This window comes from Crotalus tigris, unplaced genomic scaffold (assembly GCF_016545835.1).
Source record: "Crotalus tigris isolate CLP2741 ecotype Arizona unplaced genomic scaffold, ASM1654583v1 scf7180000017633.3093840, whole genome shotgun sequence".
Classification (NCBI taxonomy): Eukaryota; Metazoa; Chordata; class Lepidosauria; order Squamata; family Viperidae; genus Crotalus; species Crotalus tigris.
The window spans coordinates 2,136,208-2,152,456 of record NW_024096527.1 but is presented as its reverse complement, the minus strand read 5'-3'; the positions used below and the strand labels follow the sequence as shown (position 1 = coordinate 2,152,456).

General features: G+C 41.8%; 1 protein-coding gene across 4 annotated transcripts in view; it reads left to right on the top strand.

Annotated features, from left to right (window-relative positions):
* Positions 1–16,249, top strand: part of ARHGAP45 (Rho GTPase activating protein 45) — a 66,372-nt gene that overhangs the window by 38,194 nt on the left and 11,929 nt on the right. For 3 of the 4 annotated variants that reach the window (XM_039334742.1, XM_039334744.1, XM_039334741.1), the window contains exons 11-15: positions 1,179–1,361; positions 2,762–2,899; positions 3,293–3,483; positions 5,421–5,578; positions 15,320–15,406. In XM_039334742.1, the coding sequence (XP_039190676.1) occupies positions 1,179–1,361; positions 2,762–2,899; positions 3,293–3,483; positions 5,421–5,578; positions 15,320–15,406 (757 nt within the window). The remainder of the gene's footprint in view (positions 1–1,178; positions 1,362–2,761; positions 2,900–3,292; positions 3,484–5,420; positions 5,579–15,319; positions 15,407–16,249) is intronic. The other variant, XM_039334743.1, reaches the window with a different exon arrangement.

Here is a 16,249-nt window from a genome sequence, read left to right as displayed (position 1 = left end):
GAATCACGTGGCCACCTTTTGTGGCCTTCTGACAGGCAAAGTCTACAACAGTGGTTCTCAACCTTTCTAATGCCGCGACCCCATAATACAGTTCCCCATGTTGTGGTGACCCCCAACCACTTATACATCACCGGGTGCCAGGGGCGTGGCCAAAGAAAAGGGGGAAAAAATGGCGGACAGCCTTGTTTGGCGACCCCCGTGAAATGGTCGTTCGACCCCAAATGGGGTCCTGACCCACAGGTTGAGAACCACTGGTCTACAAGGAAACCAGGTTCACTTAAGAACCATGTTATTAACTTAACAGCTGCAGTAGCAAGAAAGGTTCTCAAGTGGAGCAAAACTCACTTAACAACTGTCTTGCTTAGCAACAGAAATTTTGGTCATAAGTCGAGGACCACCTGTAGATGAGCTAATTCTACTTTATTGTAAAGCTACATTGACAGAATCTTGCAAGTCTGAAAGGCAATAAACTTCCTTCCGCTACTTGTAACTGCTTGATCCATTAGGTGGGTCTTTCCTAAGTTTCTTTCTCTAGCCCTTAAGCCACTGGGGGCTTCTGCCTCTCTTCTCTTATTATTTCCCAGGCAGCATCTCTTCCCCTCTTTCCCCAAGGCCAGGGGTAGGCAACCTTGGCTCTTTGATGACTCGTGGACCTCAACTCCCTGCTGGCTCAGGAATTCTGGGAGTTGAAGTCCACGAGTCATCAAAGAGACAAGGTTGCCTACCCCTGCCCAAGGCTATCCACATATTCCATTACAAGCAGGGTTTCTTCAAAGGCCACCAGTTGCAGATGGTTCTGGGACTTGGAAGTCCACAGGTCTTAAAAGTTGCCAAGTTTGGACGTTCCTGTTATAGGTACTTCCTCCCCAGTGTAATCTGTTGATAAACAGAGTATCAATATGAAACTTACTTTTAAAGGACTAGCATCTTGCTGCTCAGCAGACATCATACTTCCTCTTATTTTGTGTATATGTATATATATATATATATATATATATATATATATATATATATATATCTCAAAGCAAGCTTCAGTCTATCTTGATACACACTAGACACACTTCCTCTTATATCTGTTTGTCTGTCTATCTTTACTCATTTGCACTGATGATGTTACTTAGTTTGGTAATAAAATGTTTGCAACCAAGTGGGATGATGCTTTGCATTTCCCCCTCCAGCAAGAAGCCGAGAACAACTTGCGCAAGGCCAAGCAGATGTACATGCAGCGCTCGGAGGAGTGTGAAAAGGCCCGGCATGTGATGGCCAAAGCAGAAGAGGATCAGCTGGTGTCTAGCAACAGCTCGGCCACCTTGAAGAACTTGGACAAGAAGCGACGGCTGGAAGAAGAAGCCAGGAACAAGGTGGGCAGACGAAGTCCCACGGAACCTGGAAATGTGGGAGCGATTTGGAGTGGATTGTTGTGAACTTAGTTTGGCATTGACCTTGCACTTGGAATGTTTTGTTCTCTCTTGATTTCTTGATGATGATGTTATCCATTCAGTCGAGTCTGACTCTTGGTGATTCTTTTTGAGCCAGATCTTTCCACCTCTTCCCATCTTGCACTGTTTCTTTGAGTTTCTCTAAACTTTGGCCTGTGTCAGCTCTAATAGTATCCAGCCACTGTGTTCTTTGACAGCCTGATTTCCTTTTACCGCTAACTCTTCCAAATATAATGCTCCCGCATGACATGGCCAAAGTAAGTGAAACACAGCTTCATGATTTTGCCTTCTAGTGACATGTTTAAGAGTCTTCAAAGCAGGGGCACCCATAGGGTGTGGCAGCCATGGCAGTGAGGTCAAAGCTCCTCCTGTTTTAATGCACATCACCACACATAAAACAGGCTCATGTTTGATCACACCACCCTGGCAACCGACTTGGCATTTTATTATCACTACTCTGTGGATATCTCTGCTTCAAAAGCTGTGACTTTCCAGCTTATAAAGTGCAAACAGCAACTGCAAAAGACTGGGGAATTCTGGGAGTTGAAGTCCACAGGTCTTAAAGTTGCCAAGTTTGGACACTCCTGTTATGGGGACTTCCTCCCCAGTGTAATCTGTTGATGAACTCTATAGTATCAATATAAAAACTTACTTTTAAAGGACTAGCATCTTGCTGCTCAGCAGACATCATACTTCCTCTTATTTTATGTATATGTATATAACAAAGCAAGCTTCAGGCTATCTTGATGCATACCAGACATACTTCCTCTTATATCTGTCTGTCTATCTTGATGCATAGCAGACACCAACTTCCTCTTACTTTAATAATTTAATATAGTATACTAAGTTTATTAAAACAAGCTTTGGTCTTAAAGATAATCCTTATTTCCAATGATACATTTGGACCAAGAGGCTTTCCTGGAAATTAAAAAGTATAAGGGGATGTATGCCCCCTATAATTATTTGGAAGTATATCAGTCTTCCACCCTCCCAAGAGATAAATTAAGAAACATCTTGAGGAGGCATAGGGGAGGAGTTGATCAGCTTCACCAACTAGCCTTCCAAGTGTTTTGTAACTGTTCCTATCTGCAAAATAGAAACCATTTAGTAAAAATAACTTTCACCTTACTCTCAAATTCCATACATGAAAGGGAGAAACTAATTAAAACAGAGGTTTTTGGGTGAAACACCATTTAATTCCATCTTTTTGAACACTGTACTTCCTGAGGCACAAAAATTATGTCCTTGTGGGGGAGTTTAATGCTGAATCCACCTATCTTTGTTACCACGGCCCTTGCTAATTCTGCTGTCTGCCAATTCAGGCCGAAGAAGCGATGGCAACATACCGGACCTGCATCGCAGATGCCAACACACAGAAGCAGGAGTTAGAGGACACCAAAGTGACAGCGCTTCGGCAGCTCCATGAAGTGGTCAAGCAGAGCGACCAGGTCATAAAGTCGGTGAGTTTGGCTGAGCCATCCCACCAACATAGATCAGCGCTTTGGTCCTTAAGGAGAAGCTGCAAGCATGCTCACTTTGATCCATGTTCTTTGAAGGACACATCTGTTGCCATCAGAACTAGAAACTTAGTTTGTGTTCAAGTGGGAGCTAAGATTGTCACAAAGACTTTTATGCAAAATTCTGGTAGTGGGTTTTGGTCTTTTGATAAAGATCCTTCATGCCTGCACTGTAGATCTTTTATTCATATTGATGACTGATAATATGCCCTGAAGTTGGGGTTGACTCTTAGCAACTACATAGATAGGTTTTCCCCATGACTTTATTCATATATTTCATCCTTTTCTCTGACATGTTTCTCTCCTTTTCTCTTTTTGTTGACTTCCCGATTCCAGGCTACCATTTCTTTCTATCAAATCATGCATATGCAGACAGCCCCATTGCCTGTCTATTTTCAGACATTGTGCGAGAGCAGCAAACTCTATGACCCCGGGCAACAGTATGCCTCTCATGTCAAGCGGTTGCAGCGGGGCGACGAACCGGAGACACAATATGATTTTGAGCCCTACGTTTCAACCAACAACTGGTAGGTTTTGGCACTAATGCTAATGCTCCTGACAAATCCTAATCAGTCCTGGTGGCCTCTATTTTGATCAGCCTTCCCTAGATGTATTGAGACCACAACTCCCAGAATTCCAAATGGCATGCCCAAAGAATTATGGGAATTGAAGCCCTTCAAACTATTTGCCAACCAAATCAGGACTGCTTCCTACTGACCCCCAACCCCCTCCCCCCAATTATTCCTATATAGCATATAGAGGTGAACTGAGGGAATGGCTATTAGTTTCCAGATTCCTTGCAAAAATTGTCAAGGTATTAATAATATTTAATATGGCAGAAATAGTAAATGATTAGTTATATGAGCTATAATTACAGTGCTCATTTTGGGGGGGGAAATAAAGGACATACTTGAGAAGGGGGAAATCTGAAAGAAATTGATAAGGATAAAAAAAAAGTCATTGTTTATAACTTTGCTTAACAAAGGAAAATTCAAGAGTGAAACCAAGAAAGGCTTTACAGAAATGCATATTGTAATAAAAGCATCTACAATGTAAATAGAATAGATCATTCAATTTCCATATTTTCACATGATTGTGAAAGGCTGCCTTTTCTACAGTGAAACTGTTTCTACAGTAAAAAGCTAAATGTCCCAAAAAAAAGACAAAAGTTAATTTTTGAAAAATAAATTAATCTAAAGGATCGCTTTCTGAAATAAGAGATTGTTCCTTGAAATAAAGAATGTATAGTCCCTATAGGTATGTTAACTGTGCTTCTAGAGCAGGGGTCTTCAAACTTGGTCACTTTAAGACTTGTGGACTTCAACTCCCAGAATTCCCCAGCCGGAATGGCTGGCTGGGGAATTCTGGGAGTTGAAGTCCACAAGTCTTAAAGTGGCCAAGTTTGAGGACCCCTGCTCTAGAGTTTAACTTGAACTGACTCAAAGGTTTTGTCCTGGTCACATCCAGTTTATTATTCTGACCTCAGCTGGCCAGACAATCCTAGACCCGAGAATGGTTGTTAACAGATGGGTTTGCTAAAGCTGGATCGATTGGATGTCTCTTCAAGGAGCTGCCTTTGCTTCCTTTCAACTTTTTTGCAATACAGCAATGACAGTATGTCATGACAGTCATTAGCTGAGGTAGCCGCGTGATCATTAGCTGAGGTACCCAATTTTACAGCAGTTTTTGAAGTCATTAAGCAAGTATGATGGTCCTAAAGCAAATGCAGCCGTCCTTAAATGAACACCGTGGTCGTTAAGCATACCCATTACAAGCAGTCCTCGACTTAGGACCACAGTTGGGCACAAAATTTCTGTTGCTAAGCAGGGCAGTTTTTGAGCATTGCCCCATTATATAACTTTTTGCTCACAGTTAAGTGGATCGTTGCAGTTGTTAAATGAATTGTGTGGTCGTTAAGCGAATCTGGCTTCCCCTATTGACTTTGCTTGTTGGAAGCCAGCTGGGAAGGTCACAAAGGGTGATCACAGAACCCTAGGCACTACAACTGTCATAAGTACACGCCAGTTGCCAAATGGCCGAATTTTGATCATGTGGCCATGAGGACGCTGCAACGGTCGTAAGTTTAAAAACTGGTCATAAGTCACATTTTTCTGTTCTGTTATAATTTTGAATGGTGACAAAATTAATGGTTGTAAGTCAAGGATTGCCCATGTCTACAATGGATAGGGTTTTTTTGTTGGAAACTGGAAGTAAACAACATCTTTCAGCAAAAAGATGTTGAAATTTGTGGTCATGTGACCATAAGGCACTGCAAACAGCCATAAATGCAGACCAATCACCAAGTATCAAAGATGTGGTCACATGAACACAGGGGCAGGCAACCATCAGACGTTTGAATCTGGGTTCTAGGTTCCCTTCAGGGGGGGGGTGTCCAGTGTAACGTTGAATGATTATTAAGCAAGCAGTTATAAGTCAAGGACTACCTGTATTCCCTCTTCAATAGCTCTCCGGTGACTCGGGCAAGAAAAGGCAGCTACAGTATTACTGAATCCACAGGAACAAGTAGCTCTGACACCTCCAGTAAAGATGGAGCAGCCTCCGAGGGTGACACAGCCGCAGGTCGAGAGCCACAGAACCGTCCCACCCAGCTTGAAAAACGAGGTGAGGAGACAGCCTAACTTTTCTGCTGGAGCTGGATTTCCACCCCATATATGAGCCCTCGGTTTTGTAGCATGAGCTTCCAGGTGCACCATTCTAATTCCTCCCTTGCAGAATTGCCAGGAAATTTAGTGTGAATCTGCTCCCAAATGCAAAACATGGATGTATGTATGTGTGTGCGTATGTGATTTATTTATTTATTCATTTATAATATTTAAATGATGTTTGATTCTAATTACTTTTGGGGGGCGTCGTGATTCATATGTCTCAGATAGCAAAAGATATGTGTCTCATACATTTAGGCAAAAAAACCCAAATGCACAAGTACAGTATAGGGAGTACCTCACTCAATAGTAGTAACTGTGAGAGGGATCACGGAGTCCTAGTAGACAATCACTTAAATGTGAGCCAGCCATGTGTTGCATCTGCCAAAAAAAGCCAACACAGTTCTAGGCTGCATTAACAAAGGGATAGAATCAAGGTCACATGAAGTGTTAATATCACTTTATAATGCCTTGATAAGGCCACACTTGGAATACTGCATCCAGTTTTGGTCACCATGATGTAAAAAAGATGATGAGACTCTAGAAAGAATGCAGAGAAGAGCAACAAAGATGATCAGGGGACTGGAGATTAAAACATACAAAGAACGGTTGCTGGAATTTGGTATGTCTAGTACAGGGGGAGGCAACCTTGGCTCTTTTATGACTTGTGGACTTCAACGCCCAGAATTCATGAGTCAGCCATGCTGAGGAGAAAGGCAGAGGTTTCCATGCTGAACCATGCTGGCTCAGGAATTCTGGGAGTTGAAGTCCACGAGTCATAAAAGAGCCAAGGTTGCCTAGCCCTGGTCTAGTCTAATGAAAAGAAGGACTAGGGGTGACATGATAGCAATGTTCCAATATCTGAGGGGTTGCCACAAAGAAGAGGGAGTCAAGCTATTCTCCAAAGCACTTGAGGGCAGGGCGAGAAGCAATGGATGGAAACTATTCAAGGAGAGAAGCAACCTAGAACAGAAGAAATTACCTGACAATTAGAATTAACCAGTGGAACAGCCTGCCTATGCTTTTAACTGCCTGGACATTTTTAAAAAGAGATTGGACAACCATTTGTCTGAAATGGTATAGGGTTTCTTGCCTGAGCAGGGGGTTGGACTAGAAGACCTCCAAGGTCCCGTCCAACTCTTCTATTCTATTCTATTCTATTCTATTCTATTCTATTCTATTCTATTCTATTCTATTCTATTCTATTCTATTGTTTTAAAAAACAAATGGTGGGAAGAAGTACTAGGAAAAAACACAGGGCCCCTTCATGCACTGGGAGAGGTATTTATAAATTTGCTCCTAAACATCGGAGGCTGCATTAGACAGACCACTTCAGTGTTCCCATATCTTAGAACTGTAGACTCACAGGGTTAGAAGGGACCCTGAGGATATTCTAGTCCAATCCCCTGTCCATACCACCCCAGACAAAGGCCTGCCCAACCCTTTTTAAGTCTGGAGGTCCATTCCTCACTTCATCCTGCAAATTAAAAAAAAAATGAAAACTCCATTGCTAAATGTATGCATTCATTTATTTAATCTATATATGTCTTCAAAAGGTTGTCCCAAAGGTGCTTTTTCAAAAAGCAACTAGACTTCCTTTGTTTTTGTTTTTGTTCTTGTTTAAAAACAAAGAAAGTCCAGTTGTGTTTTGTGGGACAACCATGACCTGGATGACTGAGTATCTTCATAGACATTCAAAGGGTTGTAACTGGCCTTCCTGTGTCTCTGCATAAGTTGCTTGGATTGGGTCTGGAGGGAGACAGACCCAGATAACATACGTGGCTAAACCTCTTCTCAAAACAGGTCCTGCTGTTATGTAGCCAGGCCCCTGACTAGGATCTAACCACAGCACAAATGTGTTCTGGCAGCATCTTTTTTTTTCCAGCCAGGTTCCCACGAGTTTGTTGTCAACTTGTCCCCAGTTCATGACTGAGCCTAGCTTAGATTATCTTTAGCTGTTCCAGGATTCAAACTTTATTCCTCCCATATCTTATTCTGCCAGCATTACCCTCAAGGCAAGTAGCATCTGTTACTCTTTGTCACCTGGAGGAAACTCAGAAACCAGCAGTGACTAGAAACAGAGACCATGGAGACAGAAACGGGATCTGCAACAGGAACAAGTAATTTCATGCTGCGGATTCTCCTCCAACTCAAAGATGCATTATGACTCATTGAAGGGGAAAGCTCTTGCCTGATCTCAGAAGTGGTCAAAAACAATAGGAGCTGCTTGAAAGGAAGGTGCAGATAATAATAATAATAATAATAATAATAATAATAATAATAATAATAATAATAATAATAATAATAATAATAATAATCCCCCAGTGAGGCACTACCTTGACGTGGTTGTGGGGCTTGTGTACTCTGAGGAAGATGAGAGCTATGCCAGAGGTTCAACCATACTGGACAGGTCTCATCAGAGGAGTCAGACAAAGAGTGTCTCTCCCATAAAAAATATGGTGAGACGTAAATTTCAGAATGCCATACCGGCTCGGACGTCGCCCGGGTTAACAAGGTCCGCGCTAGATATTGGAGTTCCTGGATATCTGGTGAAAAATGGGTTACAGGACTCAGGACTGTTGGCTGAGCAACCAGGGCCAGCAGCTGCAGAACTACTGGAAGAAAAGGTGTTTACCCGTCGCAGATACACAGTGATGGAAAACAAAGAAATAATGATCTGTTACTACAGATCAAGTCCAACAAGAAGAGGATATCTAAAACGAATGCACCAGTTCTGGAAAGAACAACATCCAGAATCAGAAATAACAGAACAGAGACTAGCAGATCAACGCCGATTTATAACACGAAATAAAGTATTCACAGAAACAGAATTGGACGAACTGCAAAGGTTTACCCAGGGCAAAGAAATCAAAGCCTTACCAGAAGTAATTCAGAATGTAGAGGCAAACCAGGGGGAGTTGGCAGTGAAGGAATCCAGCAGAGATATACAACTGTTCTCATTTGGAAACCAGGCACCTCTTCCTCAGGAAGAACAAAACCCTCTAACTAAAGAAATAAAAGAATTGAAACAAAGAATAACTGAGCATCTAGAACAGCACAAAAACAACAGAATAAGGCTACCTGCATTGAAGCTTGTTCCAAAGAAACAGCTAGCACAAGCATTAAAAGATGCAAATATTGCAATATCAAGTATAAGCACCAATTCATTGCAAGAAACAAACCAACTAATGTACAGCACAGCTGCAGTTATAACAGAATACCTGGGATGCAAAATCAACAAAGAAGAAAAACAAACAAACAGTGCACCAGAAAAATGGAAGGTTAGACTAGAAAATAAGATCAGCAAGTTAAGATCACATGCAAGCAAGCTAGAACAGATGAAAGAAAAGAAGCTGAAGAACAAGAAGACCAAAGAATACCTAATCAAGAAATACCACTTAGAAACAAGGAAGATCAAGGAAGCACTGGAAATAATAAAGCAACAAATAACAGCTATAGCCAGGAAAATCAGTAGATATGAAGCTCGAATTGCAAACTATAGGCAGAACCTCCAATTTCAATCCAATCAGAAACGTTTCTACCAATCCATCAATGGAGAAACTGCAAGGAATCAGTCAGTACCTGACAAGGAAGAAACAGTGCAGTTCTGGAAGCAGATATGGGATAACCCAAAGAAATACAACAAGGATGCGGCTTGGTTAAAAGAGGTGGATGCAAATAAAACAGAAGTTGAAATGAAAGAACTAGTAATAACAACAAAAATGGTAGAAAAAAGAGCAAAGAAAATCAAAAATTGGTCAGCACCAGGTGAAGATGAACTGCATGGGTTTTGGTTGAAACATCTAACTGTTATACACCCACTCATTGCCAAACAGTTCAACAATATACTACAAGGAGGAGAAATTGAAAAGTGGCTAACAACTGGGAAAACCTACCTAATAATGAAAAATCCAGCAAAAGGGGCAACACCAGGTAACTACAGGCCAATTACCTGCTTACCAACAACTTTCAAATTACTAACTGGTGTGGTAGCTGATGCAGTACAACAGCATCTAGTTGAAAACAATCTCTTTCCACCTGAGCAGAAAGGAAACCGCCCCAATAGCAGAGGAACAAAAGATCAACTCCTAATAGACAAAATGATCTTGGAAAACTGCAAGAGAAGGAAGACCAACCTGAATGTGGCATGGATTGACTACAAAAAGGCATTTGACTCTCTGCCACATGATTGGATAATAAAGTGCCTAGAAATAACAGGAGTCAGTAGAAACATCAGAAAATTTGTGCAAAGATCGATGGCACAATGGAAGACACAGTTGCAGATCAATGGTGAGAGGCTGGGAGAGGTTAATATCAAGAGAGGAATATTTCAAGGAGATTCATTATCACCATTACTATTTGTTATTGCACTGTTTCCTCTGTCAACAATACTGAATAACTCAGGACATGGCTATCAAACATCAAAAACATCTGCCAGACTATCCCACCTCCTTTATATGGATGATCTGAAGCTGTATGGAAAAACATCATCTGAAATAGAATCGCTGCTCAACACTGTCCGTATATATAGCCAAGATATTGTAATGGAGTTTGGCTTGGACAAATGTGCCACACTTACTATCAAACAAGGAAAAATAATGAAAACTGAAGGAATCAAGATGCCCCACGAAAATAACATTAAGAGTCTGGATGAGGAAGAGTACTACAAATACTTGGGTATCCTTCAAGCTGACAACATCAAGCACACTGAAGTCAAGAAAAAGATTAGAGGTGAATACATCAAGAGAGTGAAGAAGATCTTAAAATCCAAACTCAATGGAGGAAATACCATAAAGGCAATCAACACCTGGGCAATCCCAGTCATTAGGTACACAGCTGGAATAGTGGACTGGACTCAAGCAGAACTAAAAGCAATGGATAGGCAGACCAGAAAAATAATGACAATGAATCATGCCCTTCATCCACGCAGTGACATTGATAGACTTTATCTACCAAGGCAAATAGGTGGGCGTGGAATGCTACAAGTACATCAGATGGTTGAAGAAGAAAAAATGGCTTTGGAAGAATATCTGAAGAACAATGATGAAGATGCACTGAAATTAGTATATCAGGAAGGCTTACTAACTACTGGAGAGACCAAACTGGCCTACAAGAAAGACCAAATGAAGAACAGAATAGAGGCATGGGAAGACAAAGCACTACATGGCCAATACATGAAAAAAATAGCTGGGAAAGCAGATAATAATAAAACCTGGCAATGGCTAAGAGCAGGAAAATTGAAGAAAGAGACCGAGGGACTAATTCTGGCTGCACAAGACCAAGCCTTAAGGACAAATGCATACAAAGTCAAAATTGAGAAGACAGCAACAGACAGTAAGTGCCGCCTATGCAAAGAAGCTGAAGAAACAGTGGACCACTTGGTAAGCTGTTGCAAGAAGATTGCACAAACTGATTACAAGCAGCGGCATGACAAAGTAGCAACAATGGTGCATTGGAAGATCTGCAAAAAATATCATTTGCCTGTAAGCAAAAACTGGTGGGATCATAAAATAGAGAAAGTCATAGAAAATGATAAAATTAAACTGCTCTGGGACTTCAGAATTCAAACAGACAAGCACCTGCAACATAACACCCCAGACTTAACAATTGTCGATAAGAAAGACAAAAAAGTCTGGATAGTGGATGTGGCAGTGCCTGGAGATAGCAAATAGAAGAGAAAGAACTGGAGAAGATAACAAAATACAAAGACCTACAAATAGAAATAGAAAGACTGTGGCAAAAGCAAGCAAGGGTAGTACCAATAGTCATAGGCTCCTTGGGTGCAATCCCAAAACAACTGGAGCACCACTTGAACACCATTGGCATTGACAAATTCGCTATTAGTCAATTGCAAAAGGCGGCCTTATTAGGAACTGCTTCCATCCTGCGACGATATCTGTAATACCATCAAACATCCACATCTGCCTATCCCAGGTCCTGGGTAAGGACTCGATAGGTAGACAAAATGCCAAATCCAGTCTGAACATCTGGCTGACTGTGCGATGATCGATAATAATAATAATAATTTTTCCTTGTTTGATAGTAAGTGTGGCACATTTGTCCAAGCCAAACTCCATTACAATATCTTGGCTATATATACGGACAGTGTTGAGCAGCGATTCTATTTCAGATGATGTTTTTCCATACAGCTTCAGATCATCCATATAAAGGAGGTGGGATAGTCTGGCAGATGTTTTTGATGTTTGATAGCCATGTCCTGAGTTATTCAGTATTGTTGACAGAGGAAACAGTGCAATAACAAATAGTAATGGTGATAATGAATCTCCTTGAAATATTCCTCTCTTGATATTAACCTCTCCCAGCCTCTCACCATTGATCTGCAACACTGAAGGAATCAAGATGCCCCACGAAAATAACATTAAGAGTCTGGATGAGGAAGAGTACTACAAATACTTGGGTATCCTTCAAGCTGACAACATCAAGCACACTGAAGTCAAGAAAAAGATTAGAGGTGAATACATCAAGAGAGTGAAGAAGATCTTAAAATCCAAACTCAATGGAGGAAATACCATAAAGGCAATCAACACCTGGGCAATCCCAGTCATTAGGTACACAGCTGGAATAGTGGACTGGACTCAAGCAGAACTAAAAGCAATGGATAGGCAGACCAGAAAAATAATGACAATGAATCATGCCCTTCATCCACGCAGTGACATTGATAGACTTTATCTACCAAGGCAAATAGGTGGGCGTGGAATGCTACAAGTACATCAGATGGTTGAAGAAGAAAAAATGGCTTTGGAAGAATATCTGAAGAACAATGATGAAGATGCACTGAAATTAGTATATCAGGAAGGCTTACTAACTACTGGAGAGACCAAACTGGCCTACAAGAAAGACCAAATGAAGAACAGAATAGAGGCATGGGAAGACAAAGCACTACATGGCCAATACATGAAAAAAATAGCTGGGAAAGCAGATAATAATAAAACCTGGCAATGGCTAAGAGCAGGAAAATTGAAGAAAGAGACCGAGGGACTAATTCTGGCTGCACAAGACCAAGCCTTAAGGACAAATGCATACAAAGTCAAAATTGAGAAGACAGCAACAGACAGTAAGTGCCGCCTATGCAAAGAAGCTGAAGAAACAGTGGACCACTTGGTAAGCTGTTGCAAGAAGATTGCACAGACTGATTACAAGCAGCGGCATGACAAAGTAGCAACAATGGTGCATTGGAAGATCTGCAAAAAATATCATTTGCCTGTAAGCAAAAACTGGTGGGATCATAAAATAGAGAAAGTCATAGAAAATGATAAAATTAAACTGCTCTGGGACTTCAGAATTCAAACAGACAAGCACCTGCAACATAACACCCCAGACTTAACAATTGTCGATAAGAAAGACAAAAAAGTCTGGATAGTGGACGTGGCAGTGCCTGGAGATAGCAGAATAGAAGAGAAAGAACTGGAGAAGATAACAAAATACAAAGACCTACAAATAGAAATAGAAAGACTGTGGCAAAAGCAAGCAAGGATAGTACCAATAGTCATAGGCTCCTTGGGTGCGATCCCAAAACAACTGGAGCACCACTTGAACACCATTGGCATTGACAAATTCGCTATTAGTCAATTGCAAAAGGCGGCCTTATTAGGAACTGCTTCCATCCTGCGACGATATCTGTAATACCATCAAACATCCACATCTGCCTATCCCAGGTCCTGGGTAAGGACTCGATAGGTAGACAAAATGCCAAATCCAGTCTGAACATCTGGCTGACTGTGCGATGATCCATAATAATAATAATAACAACAACGACAACAACAATAACAACAACAACTGGGAAAACCTACCTAATAATGAAAAATCCAGCAAAAGGGGCAACACCAGGCAACTACAGGCCAATTACCTGTTTACCAACAACTTTCAAATTACTAACTGGTGTGGTAGCTGATGCAGTACAACAGCATCTAGTTGAAAACAATCTCTTTCCACCTGAGCAGAAAGGAAACCGCCCCAATAGCAGAGGAACAAAAGATCAACTCCTAATAGACAAAATGATCTTGGAAAACTGCAAGAGAAGGAAGACCAACCTGAATGTGGCATGGATTGACTACAAAAAGGCATTTGACTCTCTGCCACATGATTGGATAATAAAGTGCCTAGAAATAACAGGAGTCAGTAGAAACATCAGAAAATTTGTGCAAAGATCGATGGCACAATGGAAGACACAGTTGCAGATCAATGGTGAGAAGCTGGGAGAGGTTAATATCAAGAGAGGGATATTTCAAGGAGATTCATTATCACCATTACTATTTGTTATTGCACTGTTTCCTCTGTCAACAATACTGAATAACTCAGGACATGGCTATCAAACATCAAAAACATCTGCCAGACTATCCCACCTCCTTTACATGGATGATCTGAAGCTGTATGGAAAAACATCATCTGAAATAGAATCGCTGCTCAACACTGTCCGTATATATAGCCAAGATATTGTAATAGAGTTTGGCTTGGACAAATGTGCCACACTTACTATCAAACAAGGAAAAATAGTGAAAACTGAAGGAATCAAGATGCCCCACAAAAATAACATTAAGAGTCTGGATGAGGAAGAGTACTACAAATACTTGGGTATCCTTCAAGCTGACAACATCAAGCACACTGAAGTCAAGAAAAAGATTAGAGGTGAATACATCAAGAGAGTGAAGAAGATCTGGCTGACTGTGCAATGATCCACAACAACAACAACAACAACAATAATATAAAATTGGAAGGGACCTTGGAGGTCATCTAGTCCAACCCCCTGCTCAGGCAGGAAACCCTATACCAGTGGTTCTCAACCTTTCTAATGCCGCGACCCCATAATACAGTTCCCCATGTTGTGGTGACCCCCAACCACTTTTACATCACCGGGTGCCAGGGGCCTGGCCAAAGAAAAGGGGGAAAAATGGCGGACAGCCTTGTTTGGCGACCCCCATGAAATGGTTGTTCGACCCCAAATGGGGTCCCGACCCACAGGTTGAGAACCACTGCCCTATACCATTTCAAATGGCTGTCCAGTCTCTTTTTAAAAGCTTCCAGTGTTGGAGCATTCACAGCTTCTGGAGGCAGGTTGTTCCACTGGTTAATTGTTTTCAGTCAGGAAGTTTCTCCTTAGTTCTAGGTTGCTTCTCTCCTTGATTAGTTTCCATCTGTTCCTTCTTGTCCTGCCTTCAGGTGCCTTGGAAAATAGCTTGACTCCCTCTTCTTTGTGGCAGCCCCTGAGATATTGGAACACTGCTATCAAGTAGTCCTCATCTTACGACTACAATTACAGCCGAATTTCCATTACTAAGCAAGCTGGTTGTTAGGTGAGTTGTGCCCAATTTTACAATCTGGACGAAGCCAGGTTCACTTAACAACTGCAAATTCTCTTAACAACTGCAGAGATTTGCTTAACAACCATGGCAAAAAGGTGATAAAAATGGGACAAAAACTCACTTAAGATTTGTCTTGCTTATCAATGGAAATTTTGGGCTCAATTGTGGTCATAAGTCGGGGACTATCTGTAGTGCGAATCAGAATAATGCAACCACTTTGTGAGATTATCTGCACTAATCAAGTCCCAGCTATATTGGGAAAGTGCCTGATTGGCAGATGCTTTTCCGTTTCAAAGGACAGGTCAGCATTGCAAAGGCCCAACCTCTTATCTCACTCTGCGCACGCAGGAATGAAATCTGTCTTGTCATTGGCTCCTTAGGTGGGCGGAGTCACCAGGGACACAAATCATGGCCAACAGCCATCACAGAGACCAAGGACAGTCTGGAATCCTCTGCCACAATCCCAGGTATCTTCCCATCTTGTGACCTATGGATTGTGCAACTTCCATTAGGAACTGAGCTGAAAATAATATAACAAGATGCCCTTATCTACCTGTATCAATATATCCATTCCTTCTCATTCATTCATTCGTTCATTCATTCATTCATTCATTCATTCATTCATTCAATTTATTCATTCATTCATTCAATTTATATTTGCACCCATTCCCATGTTGGCAGCTATGGAAAGAACCGTATTTTCTGGCGTATAAGACGACTTTCTAGGCCACAAAAACCTTCTTAAAAGTTGGGGGTCGTCTTATACGCCGAGTCGTCTTATACGCCGGGAAATACGGGTATTCTATTTTATTCCTTTACACATGTGGTTTGGTATATTACTCATCAAGTTTTCTCTCCCCCCCCCTCACTCAAAAAGAGTCCTTGATTGGTAGAGTGGCAGTGGGGAGAGCAATTAAACTCTAAGCTGTTTGTTTCAGCAATCCGTTCCCGCGGCTCACCTCTAGCAGGCTTGTGGTTTGCAGCTGCTTTTTGCTAACTTGAAGTCACAGGCTGGTAAATGCCTGTGGGTCTCAATCTGTCTCCTCGCTGCTTCGCACTTTCCGAGCTGGAGATCAGGGTGGGAGGGAAGGATTGGAGGGAGAGGGAGGAGGGAAAGGAGGCGTGTGTGTGTTGTGTGTGTGTGCACGCACGCTTCTCCTCGCTGCTTTCTGAGCTGGGAAGGATTGGAGGGAGAGGGAAGAGGGAAAGGAGGCCACGCGCACGCACACACACGCTTTGCATTTTCCGAGCTGGAAATCGGGGTGGGAAGGAAGGATTGGAGGGAGAAAGGAGGCGTGTGTGCATGCGTG